The sequence below is a fragment of the Brachyhypopomus gauderio genome, chromosome 4 (genome assembly GCF_052324685.1).
Source record: "Brachyhypopomus gauderio isolate BG-103 chromosome 4, BGAUD_0.2, whole genome shotgun sequence".
NCBI classification, from domain to species: domain Eukaryota; kingdom Metazoa; phylum Chordata; class Actinopteri; order Gymnotiformes; family Hypopomidae; genus Brachyhypopomus; species Brachyhypopomus gauderio.
The window spans coordinates 419,604-438,045 of record NC_135214.1 but is presented as its reverse complement, the minus strand read 5'-3'; the positions used below and the strand labels follow the sequence as shown (position 1 = coordinate 438,045).

Genomic DNA, 18,442 nt, shown 5'->3' with positions numbered 1-18,442 from the left:
TGAGGAGACTGAAGAAGGACAGCATGTCCAGACATTCTGATCATCTTCTACAGATGCTCCACAGAGGGTGTCCTGACCTGCGGTCTCACTGTCTGGTACTGGAACCGCCCCGTCTCAGAAAGGAAATAACTGCAGCGGGTGGTGAAGACAGCTCGGTGCATTACTAGGTCACGTTTTCCTGCCATCAAGGACATTTGCACAGAGCGATATAAAAGGAAGACTTGTAGCATCAGGGAGGGTCTCTCACACCTCACATAATCTCACGGTTTACACTGCTTTGTCTCTACGTCCAGAGCATCCTGGACCTTCACTATGAAGTCGTCTAGACTTTTAAATAGTCTCTCCTGTCTACCATCAGCCTGCTGAACAGATCAACCAGACTCTTACGTTCACTTCAGACTTCCCTTCAAACTGAGATGCTACCTCAGCCCTGTCCTCACACCAAGCGCCCTACTTCTTACTTCAAGTCACCTGAGATTACTCACACCCGAGATTACTCACACCTGAGATTACTCACTCACACCTGAGATTACTCACACCCGAGATTACTCCCACCTGAGATTACTCACACCTGATATTACTCACTCACACCTGAGATTACTCACTCACTCCCGAGAGTACTCACTCACACTTGATATTACTCACACCTGAGATTACTCACTCACACCTGAGATTACTCTCTCAAACCCGAGAGTACTCACTCACACCTAAGATTACTCAAACCCGAGATTACTCACTCATACCCGAGATTACTCACACCTGACCTGGGTTTAATGATTGTTTAGTCTATTGTGTATTGATCCGAGCTGTTTATTGTATAGTGTGAAGTGCAGTTTTCTGCATGTATTTATTGGAGTTACTGTTGCATGGTTGCACCATTGTCTATATTTGTTGTATCTATTGTTTGTTTGCACTGATGTCTGCTGCTGTCTAATGTCAAATGTAGCACTGCAGCCTGGAGAAAAACAACTGGTTTGTTCCTCACTCAATATGTCTCTGGTAAGAAGGAATGAAAATAAAATTTATTTCATAATTTTTTTTCAATTTTACCCTCCCTTACTCTGCCTTCTGAGCTCCAGTACCACACACACACACACACACACACACACACACACACACACCTGTTGACCCATATATTGGTATGGCCTAGAAGAGGCATGTTCACTGACTCATAGTCTACTTGCATTCTAGCATTGTGCTCTCAAGTGTAATGCACGGCTGTTTTTATTATGAGCCACTACCTCCCTGATGCTGAAAACACCATAAACAAATCCAAGAAACTTCATTTGTAATATTTATTGCTGTCTGTAGCTATAACTATTGCAAAGTACAGAGTGGACTATTGTTGGCTCTCTACGCAGCAGAGTGCAAGATAGGAAGCTTGCAGGAAACGAGGCGTTTCTCTCAGCAGTAAGACACAGAAGACACTTAAGCGTTTCTCTCAGAAGTAAGACACAGAAGACACTTAAGCATTTCTATCAGCAGTAAGACACAGAAGACACTTAAGCGTTTCTCTCAGAAGTAAGACACAGAAGACACTTAAGGGTTTCTATCAGCAGTAAGACACAGAAGACACTTAAGCGTTTCTCTCAGCAGTAAGACACAGAAGACACTTAAGTGTCTCTCAGCAGTAAGACACAGAAGACACTTAAGCGTTTCTCTCAGCAGTAAGACACAGAAGACACTTAAGCATTTCTCTCAGCAGTAAGACACAGAAGACACTTAAGTGTCTCTCAGCAGTAAGACACAGAAGACACTTAAGCGTTTCTCTCAGCAGCAAGACACAGAAGACACTTAAGCGTTTCTCTCAGCAGTAAGACACAGAAGACACTTAAGCGTTTCTCTCAGCAGTAAGACACAGAAGACACTTAAGCATTTCTCTCAGCAGTAAGACACAGAAGACACTTAAGTGTCTCTCAGCAGTAAGACACAGAAGACACTTAAGCGTTTCTCTCAGCAGCAAGACACAGAAGACACTTAAGCGTTTCTCTCAGCAGTAAGACACAGAAGACACTTAAGCGTTTCTCTCAGCAGTAAGACACAGAAGACACTTAAGCGTTTCTCTCAGCAGTAAGACACAGAAGACACTTAAGCGTTTCTCTCAGCAGTAAGACACAGAAGACACTTAAGCGTTTCTCTCAGCAGTAAGACACAGAAGACACTTAAGCCCTCAGCATCTGCAGGAGATTTCCAAGCATTTCAGATGTTGTACTAGTGACACTTGGGTGAAGCACGCTGTGTGGTGGATGTTAGCCGGGTGTGGCTTGCCTGGATGTGTTCTGTGACTGGAGGTCTTTCTACATAATTACCCGTGTTTCTGGGTGTAATGTAGATTCTCTTGCCCGTTCCCTATTTTTATTTTATTTATTTATTTTTTTGGGGGGTGGGGGGGTGGTTTGGTGTGATGGTGGTTCTGATCTATTCTAGGCTATTTAGCAGGTTTATTCACTCTCTTACACATGACTAGGTGTATTTGATGACATACATCAAACGTAGACAGTGTGACGCTGGCCGCAGGAAGATGGACGAGGCACGAGACTGACGGTTTTCCACAACGTCACTTTATTCCAAACACGAATAGCGCCGACAGCGCATGTAAAACACTCACAGATGCACGTATACAACTCTGACATGAACAACTCTAACAAAGACGAGCACGGGACACTGCACAAACGCACATTAAATAGACAAACCACATAAACCCCGAGTGATGACGTGACGAGCCACAGGTGAGACCAATAAACATGTTCAGACACAACCACACCCACGAAGATCCACAGACGCAGACGACTAGACGTAGACTACATAAACACACGCCCAAAGGGGAGGGGTCAGGGGCTGTACCGTGACACACAGGTTACATGGTGTTCCAACTGTACAGCTACGGGATTTAGTCTGTGCATTTAAACATTATTCCAGACTCCTGATGGCACAATGTATTATCGGCTGGTTATGATGCAAAGGCTGAATACAACTGTGGCTCTTCATCGAGGATAATGGTCCTTCCCTTCATTAGAATAATTGTCAAACTCGGTGTCCCTAGACTGGTCTTAAAGAGCTGGTTTAGGATGCGGTGTCTGCCTCGGAATATTGAGTTATCATGGAAAATATGGGCATTCTTGGATATAGGTCTGTTTATGAATCCCAAAGGGATAGTTTATGGTTAGGAATGTGCTATGGTAAATAAGAAAGACCATAAATAGGGCCATCTGGTCTGGTGTGCCCCATAATTCCTCATACCAAGGCCCTTAATGGATCTGAAAGGGAGGAAGAAGGGTCACTTCCAGGGGTCAAAGGCCATGGGTCACCCAGAGGAGGGGTGACCGGAGAGAAGATTAAGGGGCATTCTCTACTACACCGCTACGCTATATACAACACAACCCAAATGGAATGGACATTATACACAGTCACACAAAGCTTGGCACACTAATCTTATATACAGACAATGGGAGAGGTACAAAAGGTCGAACAGAAGTCAAAGTTTAGATGCTAGCAGAGGTCTTGGGTTCAGAGGTCATGTGAGGGGGCCTGGACAAATGACCAACATCACACGTGCAGGGCTACCACACACACACATGTAGCAGAGTGTACAAAGTTAGATTTAGCAAGTCTGCTTTCAAATGTTATGACCCTGCCTGTTCTGTGAGATTATGAAACTCAGGCGGTAGGGGGTTTTGTGCTTCCGCAACACTATTAAAACTCTGCATCCATGTGTTAAAGTCTCAACCATTTGACTCAAAATATTTTACTGTGCAGTGGTGAAATTATTATTTTTTATCTAGTATCTATTAATCTAGCATATACATATTTGGAGATTCTGCCAATTCTGTTCAATTCAAGCAAGTTCTGTTCTTGTGAATCTTGACTCCCTCCCTACCCTAATAATAATAATAAAGATAACTGATATTGGGAAACAATTACAAGGACAGGTAAACCATGGAGACTAAATTGGATTCCTACCACTTGAGCCTGGGAGTATTTGATGTGGCATTTAAACAAACTCTGATGGAGTGTTAACTCTGAGCACCAGGCAGCCTGGAGACGTGAGCCCGGCACACATCTGAGACAGCTGTACGTTCTGATCCAGGCAGGAGGCTCCTTCCCATTCTCACAATGTCACCGCTGATAAAAGTGAACAAACAGGTGGTCTGCAAAACTAATGAGCCTCAAACGCAATTTATACTGTGTTCACTGTTCTTACTAACAGCAGGCAAATGTATGCATGGACTGTCTAACTCGGAGATCAGAAGCACCTCTTTCTCTTTCTTGACACATTGCACGCTGGGGGCTGGAGCTTCTACCTGATTAATCAGTTCTTATCATTTAGCGTGGTCTATCTGAAATCACTGTAAAGGTCTCCCATGTGTGTGGTTTCTTTACAACAGAAGAACAAGACTCTTAGCATATCTCCCTCCAATCAGAAGGACCTCATGGTGGGATAGTGAATGTAGTCTCAGATCAGATCTTCAGGCTCCTTTTCAATGACCATGGTTTCAGATAGGCTGTGATAGATCAAGAGATACCTTCAAAAACACCACAGAAGTCCTTCATTTCTTGACTAATTGCAGTTCAGATGCAATATCTGGACTACAAAGTGCAAAGTTCTCATTTGCCAAAGTTCCACCCTGACCCCTTCTCCTCGTTGACGTGATTATGTACTGCCATGCCCTAACATTTCTCTCATTTCTTTATTGGTCCAAACTCAGAAAATGAGAGCTGACCATACACAGGAAATAACAAAGTAATGGCGTTCTTGCTAGAAACAAGATCTTCCAGGATCAGAGGGTATTCTAACATCTGAGTGGGGCTGCTTCTGGGTTTAACCTCTATGGCCTTCAGTGTCCTGTCCTTGCTCTGATTCTGATGATACTACTGGTTTGACTATTAGATCACAAGCTACAGCACTACAGCATTGGTCTACGTTGTACTATATGTAATAATACATTTCCTTTCACAATCTGTTGTTGCATTTAATGAAGAACCTGAAGCCTACTGAGACAGTGGATTGTGACATCACTGGCTGCAGTACTGGTGACTTAAATCACACATCAGCATATATCCCCAGACGTCTGTAGAATCAAAAATTGCCTGTGTGGGGCAGTTGCTCCCACAAGGGCACAGGCATACAAGTGCACACACAACAGGAGGACAGGTCAAGCTCCCCAGAGGGACAGTTTTATTATGGGTAACACAGGTGGTAAGACCTTTGGTCATTCTAAAAACCCAAAGCACTGGCTGGCATGTGTTGTTTTGGGGGCTGTCTGACAGGGTATGGTATTCTTGAACTCTGATACTTATTAATAATAATAATAATAATAATAATAATAATAATAATAATAATAATAGTCTGTAAAGATGGTGGATAATGGATAATAGTGCCTACAGGTTTTACTTGCAGGGTTATCAGGCTCCACAACCATAGCCAATTAGTGCAGCCAGTGCTGGTCCCAGCCAGAGGTGCTGAAAGACACTGGTGCGCTGGTCTTCAGCACCTTGGAGAGCGTCCAGCTTTGGTCCCCGACACACAGTTGCAGCATCCGGCTAAATATGTTTTATGCTCATACAGAAAATATGTTGTTTACTGAAAAACCTGAACACTGTTTTAAATTAATGAACTCTAGAACAGCCAGAAGGTCTGGGACCTTCATTCTGGACAAGCTATACAATTATTATTACTAAACACTTTTTTTCCCTTTGGATAGCTATTCCAATAGAACTATCTTTAAATTCATTTTGCTCCACCTAATGGCTCTTTGTCTTGAAACTGCAATTAGGGGGAATGAATTAGTGAATTGATCTGAATGGGTAAGCACACGAAAGGTTATTCTGTCAAAATGTTGAACTCCGATATTGATTCCTTGAATGAGAGGATTTGTCGTCGTTCTGTGTGTGGATGGTTTTACTCTCAGACAGGGCGAGCAGCAGGCTGGGAATAACTTGAGGCTAATGCGCGGTGACACTGATGGTGTTCAGCAGTGCGTTTTCTTCCCATTTCCCCCTCAGTCGGCTCGCTCTGGCAACACTTGCTGCATGTGTTTCTGTGCCGGAGACAGCCTAATGAGAGTGTGTCTGCTGTTCACCCACTCTGGGACGAACAGCCAGGATACAGCTGCCGGCAGCCCTGCACTAATCACAGGCTAGCGGTTGACATCGTGCATGTGTGTGTGTGTGTGTGTGTGTGTGTGTGTGAGGGTGCGGGCGTGTTAGACTCACTCCCTTCACTTTTCCTGTTCTCCATCACTACTGAATTATGCCATGTAGTGATAGCTATGGTCTCCAGAAGTGACAGTTATGAGTATCAGTTAACCTTTCATAAGCTGTTCATCAACACAGGAGAATTTTAGAGCTACACTGAGCACTGTGGTCTGTGCCAAGTTCCTGGTTTCTGACATCAGTTTTTATGTCTAGGCATTTAACATTTATGACACAGACTGATGAACAAAGCTGCAACGGATCAAACAAGAACTTTGTCCTATAATTCTGTTCAGGCAGGTCACTGGGCAGCTGCAATGGCATGAGTGAGATTTGGTCCCAAGCCCAGGTTTACTCAAAGGTAGAAAGCAGCCGTTTGTGAGGGCAGTGACATTGTCACGCTGGGCTCTGGAAGGGTCCTGGGGGAGATGGAGATGGAGGGTGTGAGTAGGGGAGCACTCTCCCAGCCATCATCTCTCCTCTCTGGGGAGACGTGGTACCATATCCTGCCCACTCAGAAGCAGCTCGGCCTGCTGCTGCTCCGTCCAGAGTTCGGCTGGGCGGCTGCAACTCTCACAAACGTTTCTGCCTTCCATTAAGTCATCAGTCAAATGCTCATATGCCAACACTGACATCTGCATTCGTAGAGCAGGAAAACAACGTCCAGGTGCATCATTTCAGAGCCCTATGACTTCTGGCTCTAGGGGAACATGTTTTAGCTTCAGGTAGAGAACCATGTTGAAAAAACAAGGACACAGCGTCACTGAGGTGAAGCAGCACTGTGACACTGCCACCTTGTGAAGAATCTTGTGCCTGCTAACCGTGCGTGAGTGAGTGAGCAAGTTACAATACAGCTCCATGAGGTGCTTTGCAGCTAAAAGAGTCAATTTTTGATTGATTTGATTTCGGAGGTTCACCCGGGGTTTCACTCTGCTTACATTTAGCAATCTGAAAGAGAAAACTGGTGCTTTCTTTGTCTTAACAGAAATTGTTCAACATAACACTCTCCTTTCCACTGACATTCCCTTGACGTGTCTCTATGAGACCTACACAGTGTATTTGTTATGCCCAATGTCTTATTTTAATTCTGAATGGTCTCATACACTTGACAAGGCTGCATTCAATGTAATGACTTTTTTATAATTCACTGTTTACAAAGATAAAGGGTAGTATCTTATATCAAATATTGTTTCAATGGCATGCTCTGGATGTCTTGATGATTATGACTTTACTCAAGGAACACATCACATATAAACCCATATCACTTCACAGTTTCATCACATATAAACCCATATCTCTTCACAGTTTCATCTATTTTTATTTGCTACTTGGATCTATATGAAAAATGACACAGCATCAGTACAGTATTAAGTTATTTCTAGGAATAATTTAAGAAGTAAAAGGTTTTTCATGACCCCATTAAGAGGTATTTTACATCCCCTGTTTTACCCAGTAGTGTGCTTTTTTGGGTTAAATTTAGGCCTTGGGTTATTACAAAGTGTATCTAATCGATTTTGGCTGCAAGATTAGATTATATTTGAAATCTAACATCTAATCGAATCTTGAAGTATTAACTTTGGAAAATTGACCTCAATATGCTCAGGATCATCATGAATCAATATGTCTAATAAGATGATTGCCCAGTTAAGGTTAATTTTCATTCCACTAGAGAAACAATTATGATAAGGTTCATTTACTTCAAAGCACAGAAGAAAAACAACCAATGTGTGCAATGTAAGTCCTAATAGTCTAAAGAGGCGAGTTCATAGGGCTGGAGCAAATATGTTTTCCTCTTGGGTTGTTTTATGAATCCGTTTATTTTTGTTGTTTATATTTAATGTAATTGCCATCTTAGTGTACTGAATTTTAAGCAGGGCTATGTGATAAGGAGAAAGATGCTACACTGTGATTAAATTGCTACATTTTGCAATTGCAGTATGCAAAATGTGTATTATAAGTGGTGACCACTTGATGTGACATGATTAAAGACAAGCCAGTGACATTTTCTCCAAATGATTTACACTTGTTGATTTGAATGTAGCGATTCATCAAAACACCCATGAAAGGCTCATCAGTAGGCTGTGATTGGACAGGGTGCTCTCAGCGCATACAAGTAATCGGGAGCTCATTTGCATACTGAAGACCACTAATGATGATAATATAAATTAAATGACATGTTTCATAGTCCTAATTTGAAGTGCATGTCTTACTCTGTAACCTGTGAAAGGCTCACTGGATAAAATGTAAGCTTTCTGTTCAGTGGCTGTTCTGTGGATACACGAGTGTCGGACACTGTCTCCCCAAGGGACGTATTGATTATGTGTGCAAAAATAATGTTACATTTAAAAGCTCCTCTCTACTCCTTGTGGAATACAGTTCTGCTGAAATGAGACTGTGGGACAACGTAATACAGTTATCACAAGGACATGTCAGAAGTCAAGATGTCCTTGAGACTGTCACTAAAGTCTCACATTATTAATTCATATTGATTGAGCACTTTTTCGCCACGGGGTTCACCGGGTTCACGGTGCTTTAAGATGGTCTGGGAGTCCTCAGATGCCTCAGTTTGCTGAATGTGTGTTTGCTTTTGCAGAAACTTCTACTACATCACCATGCTGCGGGACCCTGTGTCCCGCTACCTGAGCGAGTGGAAGCACGTGCAGCGCGGGGCCACCTGGAAGACGTCACTGCACATGTGCGATGGCCGCGCGCCGACGCCGGACGAGCTTCCGGCCTGTTACCCGGGCGACGACTGGTCCGGCGTGACGCTGCGGGACTTCATGGCGTGCCCGCACAACCTGGCCAACAACCGGCAGACGCGCATGCTGGCCGACCTCAGCCTGGTGGGCTGCTACAACCTGTCGTCCATGCGCGAGAGCGAGCGGGACGCCGCGCTGCTGGCCAGCGCCACGCGCAACCTGAGGGGCATGGCCTTCTACGGGCTCACCGAGTTCCAGCGCAAGACGCAGTACCTGTTCGAGCGCAGCTTCCGCCTGCGCTTCCTCGCCGCCTTCACGCAGATCAACAGCACGCGCGCCGCCAGCGTGGAGCTGCGCGAGGACGTGCGCCGCCGCATCGAGCGCCTCAACGCGCTGGACGTGCAGCTGTACGACTTCGCCCGGGACCTGTTCCTGCAGCGCGTGCAGTTCGCACGCCACCACGAGCGCCTGCTGCTCCGCCAGGAGCGGAGGAGGCGGAGCCGGCAGCGCAAGGACCCGCCCCCCGGCAGGCGGAGGCGAAAGGGGGAGCCGACGCCCCCCCCGCAGGGCGCGGTCACCGAGGACTACACCAGCCAGGTGGCTCACTGGTGATGATCCGCACCGTCTGAGCGAGGAGGAGGAGGAGGGACGATGTTCACCTTCATCCCCTTCGAGGTGTTGGAGGTCTTGGAGTAGAAGCCAAATATGCTGTGGATGCAGCCTGCCATGCTAACTTACTAAAACTGCCATTTAGCAAAGCAGTCTAGCTTCAACGACTAAGAACAGGGCATTAAGATTAAGCTGAGGGTGTCAGGTTCAACATTTTGCATCCAATATAGCATTAAATTTTTTTGCAAATCATGGCTAACGGTGCCCCAGAGCTGGTGAGAGCTAGCTCCTAACTAGTTTTTCGTTATTACTGGAAAAATTACCTTGGCTGTGTGTTACACAGTGCAGCATAATCCACCTTTTGGTGATGTGTTTGCTGTTTAGGGTGCAGGGCTAATGAATACCATTCATATTCCTGCCATGGTAAAATACACATGAACAGAGCTTAACTGACTCGAAAGGATCAGTGGAACGGAGTCAGTATGACAATCTGAATGGATATAATGCGGACTTAATATATCTGGAAGTTTTCTGTCACATCTTATAACCCTGAGATCCACTTATTTGACTGAAAAAGTGCAGGTCATCGCTTGTGTGGTGAAGTGTTAGTCAGAATCATCTGCTCTCTTCTTGGTGATGTGTGTAACTGCAAAGTCTGTTTACACGTCGCAAAGTAAAGTGTAAAACACTAATCCCGAGAATACATAAAACACTACTGCTAGCATGCACTCTTCCGTCTTTCCAAATGCTCTGTCTACATAATATATTCATTTGCCACCTTTCCTTATATACTACTCGAATTGTGACTTGCTATAATTTGTCTTGCTATATAGTAAACCATTCCAACTGTATGGAAGAAAAGGAGCCGGTCATATCTCCGAGCAGTACGTCATGGGATTATCCACTGAAGCAAATCAGTTTTGCCAAGAGAAAAGATGGTGTGTCCTGGATTCTTGAAGGAGCACATCGCACTTCCTTCGGGAGCACAACCGTTTTCCTTGAGTCGGGGGGAATAAAAATATGATGGCTATGCACAAAGACGTCAGACTAAAGATGAATAGTTATGGAAGTTGTCCAGCACCTCACGCAGGGGGTGTGAGTCTGAAAGTGAAGCCAGGTGTCACCTCCTCACCTTCGCCACACTTAAGCATTTTAAACGTTTATGGTGCTGACATGGAGCAGTGTTAGGTAGCTCTGATTAGAACACGCAGGAAAGATGCAGCGTTTGAGCGTCGTAACCCTCATCGGCCTGGTGGGGGCGCAATGTTTTCTGTTTGTTTTTTGTTTTTTTTTACCTGAGTTATTATGGCTCCCCATATATCCTGGATATTAACCCATTCAGTCTCTGTCATCAGGGCTGCTTACGCCATTGCATTTGAGCTGCTTTACTTGTTGAGATGTGAAACTTTGCGTACTCTGTCTATAAACATAATCGGCGAGAAGTTGGAACAGCATAAATAAACCAGCATAAACACAAGTTTTTATGGCACAAGGATTTTACGGTTTGGCAAAGGTAAGACATGTATGGGTTGTCAACTTTATGGCAGTTATATAACAATGTAGACAAAGTTTTACATCTCAGAAACTAAAACAGCACAAATGAAAAATTCAAAAGCACAAACCGGCCCAAGTGCGTTGTGAGTTCATATCTGACTCAAAGCCAAATTCTTTCAGGTTTGTTTTGGGGTTTTTTGTCAGTTTGTTTCATTTCTGATTGTTTCTTATTGTTTATGTTCATAGGACATGTTTTTGACTTTCTCCATCAAAATTGTCATTCACACTGTAAAACACGATTGTGATTATTTTTGTTAACTTAAAATCGTCAAAAGGTTTGAAACCAAATCATTTGCTGCTTTTTCCGTATTAATGTGTTTTGTTTACCTTGCTTGTACTGTGTGAGGCTTGTGGTTGAGCATGCAAATGTGTGTGTGTGTGTGTGTGTGTGTGTGTGTGTGTGTGTGTGTGTGTGTGTGTGTGTGTGTGTGTGTGTGTGTGTTATGAAATAGATAGTATAAACTTTTTATTAGCTTGATTCACTAAAGTGCAATACAATATAAAGGGAATATCCTTTTGACGTGATAGCAAAATAAACACCATGCCAATATTTCACAATATTCTCACTCAACTGTTTAATTGTCATGTAAAAAGAGCTGATGAGAGAGCAATGCAATCATTAAACAACTGCCACATTATAAAGTTTCTGTTTTTCGGTTGCAAAATTAAACTCAAACTGCACCACAAATATATTTTTCCATGTTTTTTTCCCATCTGCTTTGTGTGCTGTTATTCTTCTGAATGAATTCTGAAGGTTATTCTTGGGAATGAAATCCGAATGTTATTTTTCAGAATGAAATTCATCCGGAAGGCTCGACGCCTGAGTGTGGAGCAATGTGTGAGTCACTGAGTGGGAAACAAAATAAACCTTAAGCAGGCAGATATGGTGTGAAACACTCAACTGAAGACGTGACTCCACCTGCTGTGCTGTCAGAGGCTCTGAGTGTTTATCGTGTGTATGCCTAGCAGGTTAATGTGTGGGACTACAGTAGCTCAACCCTAAAAGTGATCTTGAGATATTTCAGCAATTAATTATTCTGCCATTGAGGTCGTATTTCAGCCCAAAATGCTAACAACATAACAGCCATAGCACAAATGATTCATTAACTGTCACCAGCGGTGTCAAATATGCGTCAGGGTGAATTATTTATTCACATAAAACAACAAGTAAGGACCTTAAGCCTGTAGTTGCAAGGGACTCTGTTTTCTTAATGTGTATGAGTGTAGACTGTAGAAACAGAACACTGTGAGCTGGAAACTACATGCCCACGCTAGACCACACTGTCGAAGCTGGACCACAATGTCTGTTCTGGACCATGTGGTCAGCTCAGGACTACTGTCCAGCCTTGACCACTGTGCGTTCGTGGACAACACTGTGGGACCACACTGTCTTTCCTGGACCATACTATCATTCCAAGACCACACTGTCTGCCCTGGTCTACGCTGTCTGTCCTGGACCACACTGTGTGTCCGGGACCACACTGTGTGTCCGGGACCAAACTGTGTGTCCTGGACCACACTGTGTGTCCTGGTCTACACTCTCTGTCCTGGACCACAGTGTGTGTCCTGGTCCACACTCTCTGTCCTGAACTATTCTGTTGGCTCTTTTCCAAACTCTGCTGTTGGACTGCAACTTCTTTCATTCTTCACCATAAGGTACGCTTCTGCCCCCTGGTGTTCACAGGCCAGTTATTTATCATATAACGTTTTCGTTTTACCTCACATTTGTTTTTACATTACATGTGTAAAGCTTGGCATTATTTTTGTGTCTTGGGTGATTTTCTAGAGAATAAAATGTTCAAACTGTTCAATCGTCCAGCAGGGACAAACTTGCTGCTTAGCTGATAATGAACAGGGTTAGGGGTTAGGGCTTAGGGGTTAGGGGTTAGGGTTAGGGTAACTTTTCATGCTGTAATCTCAAAATGGAGACAGAGTCAGTTCATTTCATTTGATGATGCTCTAACTGAAGAAAGGAAACTGGTCTGTGCTAAACATTATGTTTATTTGGGTTGCCATCCGGTTTCTGCAGGAAATTACACTTAGCAATGATACACTGCAATAAATAACTTCAGTCAATGCATGTCAGCTCATCATGCAGTCTGATTCATGTGCCATGAGGAATTTCACTGAAAAAGTTGTTCATCGCACCTCTACCCCCAAAGCCAGGCCGACTGAGAGAAATCATCCCTGTAGAAATGGAGACCTGGAGAGAATACAACGACTCGGAATCACGATTGTATATCCTGACCACTGCTCACTTCAGACTGCAAGGGTGTTCAGCAGTGTTGCTCATAGTATGATTTATGGTGTGCAGTAGTATGCAGCCCAACATTAGGAATGCACAGGCCTCAAAATGGTGTTTGGCAGTTCAGTTATTTATTAATAAATGGAAGACTGAAGAAATGGAAATTCTGTTAGAATTTTGACTGATTCATTACACAGAAGGTACAAAGTCCGTATTAAAATTCCACCATATTACAAGCGGGAGATGATAATCTGTTCTCCCACAGGTGTAAATATACAGCTTTAATGAAAGGCAAATCTTCCTTATTTTAGAGATAATTCAGCAAGAAGATAAGGCGGAGGTTTTGTGAACATACCGGGAAACTGTGGTACAGGTAAACACTTGCACAGCTGACTAAACAGCACAGTAAGAAAGTTTTGACAGGATTTAAAAAAACAATATGTGATTAAATGAAAGCAAAAAAAAAAAGTTTCAGTAAAAAATCTTTACAACTGCGTATCATTTTTGCGTATCAAGTAGGGGAGAGCGGGGATGGTTGTAACACTTTGCTTCAGCACCTGTAACTCACTGAATGTTTGAGCTAGACTTCTCAAACTTTTATACAAAGTACAGACACGTGTTTACTACAAATGGCACCAATTCAAACTTCAATTGAAATATGACAGCCCTCGTGAGATGATGTCAAATACAAGGTGTTCCCTTGTTACAACCTACCCCACTACTGGGGTAGGTTGTATTACATGCTGGGGTAAGTTGTAACAACTACACAAAAGAAGCAAAAACAGAGGCTACACCATGCAAAATGCTTCAAAACCAGTTTTTAAAATAAAATAACAATCCAGAACAATGTCTCTCTTTCTGTGACTTAGCATAACTCACATTCACTTTCTGTTTTACTCAGAAGTGTGTGTGTGTGTGTGTGTGTGTGTTACATGGCAGATACCATGTGCCTTTGCAACTGATCTGACTGACTTGCCCTTCTTTGTGACCCAATCAGGCACACCTCTGTCAGTCTTTCTTTAAAATTATTAAAAATCAAGAAAGATTTCTTAGTTGTATGTAAGGTGATGGTTGTAACATGTTTTAAACTGTTACTTTACAGAGGAAAAATGCATCACAATTTACCTGAGAAACTACAGTTTAATGTAATATCATTCATATGGTTTTATCTGCAATAGTATAAGAACTAAACAAAAAATAGTCTTGATTCAGAAATTTACTTTCTCACCTCAAAATCAGTTTTTTTTTCTCTATGGAATCTGCATGTGCCTGTTTAAAGCCTTGATATTCACCATGTGGGATCAGGGCGGAATTGGGTAAATACTGGAATGATCATATGACTCCTATCTTACCCGTCATCGGTGGAACTGATGGTGTTACAACTCTCCCCATGTTACAACCATACCCGGTCTCCTCCTATTTACCCATTCATACTAAAAGAAATCGAGTTTACAAACATTTAAGGAAACAATTGAATAACAGCACTCAAATGGAAAAACTGATGATCACGTATGTCTAAAGAGAGTTTAGGAGCTGGTCACGTGTTGTCATTATCAGTGTGATATGGAGACGCTGGATTCCCTGGAAAGGCTTCGTCAACCGTTCTGAATCACATCAGGGGAAGAGCACGTTTACCTCCTTCCCAGACACTGGGGCCGAGCTAATGTTTAATCTCACTTTAACTCTCATAACAAACAAAAGCATTCCAAGACTCACAAAAATTCTTTATTCTAAGTCATGAAAAGAGTCTGTTTGAAAGACTGTGGGTTCAGCGTCTCATATCTTTTCTATTTTATTTGTCTATTATTAGGTTACGTTTTATGGGAGTTGACAAAACACACAAATGACGTTTGAGCTCTTTTCTTGGACTGCAGCATTTTATGATATGAGCTCTGGCTTTAAAAATTGCCCCTGTCATCTTGGCCGTAAAGTATGTAAAGAGAAATCAACAAAACAAGTAAACAATGTCACCCCTCAACATACCAAATTAGGACCTGCAGATTGGTTCATCAAAACTGCCCATAGTAAATAAGAAAAAAATCTAACATTTCTCACGAATGATAGCAAGTAAATGTGATAAGCAGGAGGTTTACATGGAAGTTCATGTTTCCACTGAACACTGTGATGAGCAGGAGGTAAACATCACTTGCAGCCCATCTTTCCTGTGTACGCATCGAGCCCAAAACTCAAGTAGGCCTCAAAAAAAACCCCAAACAAATTCTGCATTCTGATTCATGAAGCCTGTATACTTTTCATTTCAGCAGTATTTTCTATTCCCCATTTTCCTTTGGGCTTTTCACTGACCACACAATTCATGCTCACTGATGGTCATTTGAGTAAAAGGTAGAGTGTGAGGAGATCTGTTTCCAGACCTTCAGCGGGTCTTCGGGAGACTGCAGATTGCTGGGACCACATCTGTCCTTCTGCTGATAGACCTCTTCTGCCATACCAGGCTGGAGAAAGCCTGCTGGAATTTGTCCCCAGCCAGCGTGTACAGCGGCATGTTGAAGAAGGCGTTGAGGCCCGCCAAAGGCCGTGACAGCATGTAGGCAGTGTTGATGGTTCTCTTCAGCCCACAAGACATCGTGTTGCCTCTCAGGCTGGCTACCCTCAGTGCCCTCAGGACGTGATAGGGCAGAAAACAGCCGACGAACACGACCAGCACCACGACGGTGAGACGGTGGGCTCGAACCCGGCTGGGCTGTCTGGCTGACAGGCTGTGGCCCAGAGTGGCACCGATGCGGAGGTAGCACCAGCACACCACCCCCAAGGGCAGCAGGAAGCCCAGAGCAGTGAGCAGCCAGCCGTACCACCACACCTGCTCGGGTTCGTTGCTGGCGAAGTCCAGACACAGCGTTCTGTTGCCCTCCCTGCGGGTGGTGATCACGCTGAGCATGGGTGTGATCTCGGCCAGCGAGACCGCCCACACGGCCAGGCAAGCCCAGACACCCCGGCGCCTCCTCCGGACACGGGCCGCCCGGAGCGGGTGCGCCACGGCCGCGTAGCGGAAGGCGGCGATGCACGCCAGGAAGAGCACGCTGCCGTACAGGTTGAAGTGGAAGCAGAACCGCGTGAAGCGGCAGGTGAACTCGCCCAGGGTCCAGTCTCCCGTGATGTAGAAGTAAACCAGGAAGGGCAGGCTGAGAGCGTACAGCAGGTCCGCCGTGGCCAGGTTCACCATGATCACACTGCCACTCTGCCAAGGTCTCAGCTTGACCGCGTAGACCACGATGGCCATCAGGTTCCCCATGAAGCCCACCACAGAGATGACTCCATACATGGCAGGAAGATAGCGGTGCCTTATGTGCAAATCAACAAGCGAACAGGCTTCAGATGTATTCCTATACGGTTCCACGGTCATCTTCCCTTAACACACAGTCACCTGCGAACACACAAATAAGCGTTCAGTCTCAGATGGTTAAATGTGGTATTAGTTCAGCAGCAGGGAACATCAGTGTGCTTAGTGTCCGTTCAAGAACGGCAGAGCAATTCAGCCGCAGTGTGATAACTGTGTCTCTCAATAACTTCATCTTCAAGCCAGTGTAATCAAGCTGCCAAGAAGCCAGAAGAAACACGGGATCCTTATACACCTTGTGAAACAAATAAATGGATAATAAATGAATAACTAACAACATTCTCAGTAAAACATAAAACCTAGCCACTAGGGTGCACACACCAGTGTATTTTAGTGCCGAAAAGAAGAAGAATTCTCAGTAAAACATAAGATGCTTGACAGTGCTGAGCAAGTTTCAATATATTAAAATACTGTCAATTCTTGATTTTACAAATAACCACAAAAAACGTTTTTTGTAAATGTTCCTGTAAATTCAGACTAGCCGAGGTTTGCATTACGTATATTACAGTATCAATCCCAGTGTGCTTACCGTGTCCAGAAGGGTGTTTCCAGATCCTTCGCTGGTTTTGCTGCCCTTGTGACCACTTTAAAATATCTTTGAAATGTCTTTGAAAAGTCCCCAAAACAACACTGATCCTCACAAATTTCTTTTAAAAGTGCACTCAAAACCACATGCTTCATAACACATTTCGACACAAACCTCATTGTTTAGAGACAAACTCCCACCATTTATACTGTCTGAGTCATGCTGGAAACTCTAAGTATTGAAGTTTTTAACTTTTTAAGTTAATCTTCAATCCATTTCCTCCTTTGAGATTTTAAATTAGTTTCAGAAATGTTTCTTTGTATTACTGGCAATCCACGATCAGCTGTGCAAAAGAAGAGTGAAGGAAATGTAAAAAATGTTTCTGTTCAGTTCAGGTAAAAAAAACTCCTCTAAATACTGGGTAGACGTGACAGGCGTCTATGACGAGCCACATTCAAGCTTTTACCACTTTTACCACCTGACAGGACAGAATACTCTGTGTGCACAAACAGACAAAATTTTAGTAAATAAAGTAATCGTTGTAGTAAAATATGCCTATGACACAGAAACAGATGACTTATAAACTTGAAGGGAAATTCCTCCAACTCTGGGAGACGTGGTCGTATGTGGGATGACCACAGACATGCACTTTCTAGTCATTACAGACACTTCGAATTGATGTCAATCTGTCCCTTTTGTCTTCTACTACGGCCATACACATTACACGGCATCATAGCAGACACCTGGCATTATGGTCAAATGAGATGGTCAAAGACCCTTCTGTTCAGTCCTGGCATGAATAAGTGGTGAACATACTGAGTAATATATAAATGTTTGGAGATGGAAGATTATATTGTGTGACCCAGAGTTGCAGCAGTGTCCAGGATGAACAGGGCGGAGCTGTGACGTGAGACTCAGCAGCTCTGGTACTGAACCACAGACTACTGAGGCGACATGTAGAGTCATTTCACATGCTCCATTACTATGCGGGAATTAGGAGTGGGTTGGACATATCTGCAGCAGATGAATCCAGGTGGCAGTTAGGATCCCTAATGGCTTTTAAATGTTAAATGCACTCTAGTAGAGGGGGGAAGGTGCACGGTCATGTCTGAAGGTGCTTCTGGTGGAGAAATCATGGCCTAGATTTATGACACCTGCCCCCTCTTGTGTCATGCAGATGAGAGGGTGCTCGTGCAGATGAGCCGCATATCTCTGCGAATTCTGGTATGATGTGTGGGATGCATGTTAGAACCGTTTTCAAA

General features: G+C 43.8%; 2 protein-coding genes across 4 annotated transcripts in view; one reads left to right on the top strand and one right to left on the bottom strand.

Annotated features, from left to right (window-relative positions):
• hs6st3b (heparan sulfate 6-O-sulfotransferase 3b) overlaps window positions 1–9,644 on the top strand; it is a 52,067-nt gene extending 42,423 nt beyond the window's left edge. The window contains exon 2 of the mRNA XM_077001310.1: window positions 8,786–9,644. Within this exon, the coding sequence (XP_076857425.1) occupies window positions 8,786–9,503 (718 nt within the window). The 3' untranslated portion in view covers window positions 9,504–9,644. The remainder of the gene's footprint in view (window positions 1–8,785) is intronic.
• Window positions 9,645–13,049: 3,405 nt separating this feature from the next.
• Window positions 13,050–17,587, bottom strand: LOC143511728 (2-oxoglutarate receptor 1). Of its 3 annotated transcripts, none has more exons than XM_077001306.1 (2): window positions 17,184–17,587; window positions 13,050–16,889 (listed from the first exon to the last, which is right to left on the bottom strand). In XM_077001306.1, exon 2 carries the CDS (start codon window positions 16,658–16,660, stop codon window positions 15,674–15,676), a length of 987 nt encoding a protein of 328 aa, XP_076857421.1. In that variant the 5' UTR covers window positions 16,661–16,889; window positions 17,184–17,587; the 3' UTR covers window positions 13,050–15,673. The 3 variants fall into 3 exon arrangements, with proteins under 3 accessions (XP_076857421.1, XP_076857422.1, XP_076857423.1); XM_077001307.1 differs by having other exon boundaries at window positions 13,050–16,681; XM_077001308.1 differs by having other exon boundaries at window positions 13,050–16,681; window positions 17,355–17,587.
• Between the last annotated feature and the right edge of the window lie 855 nt (window positions 17,588–18,442).

Coding starts and splice junctions, on each gene's coding strand:
- LOC143511728 (XM_077001306.1), bottom strand. CDS start 16,660: ATGACCGTGGAACCGTATAGGAATACATCTGAAGCCTGTTCGCTTGTT.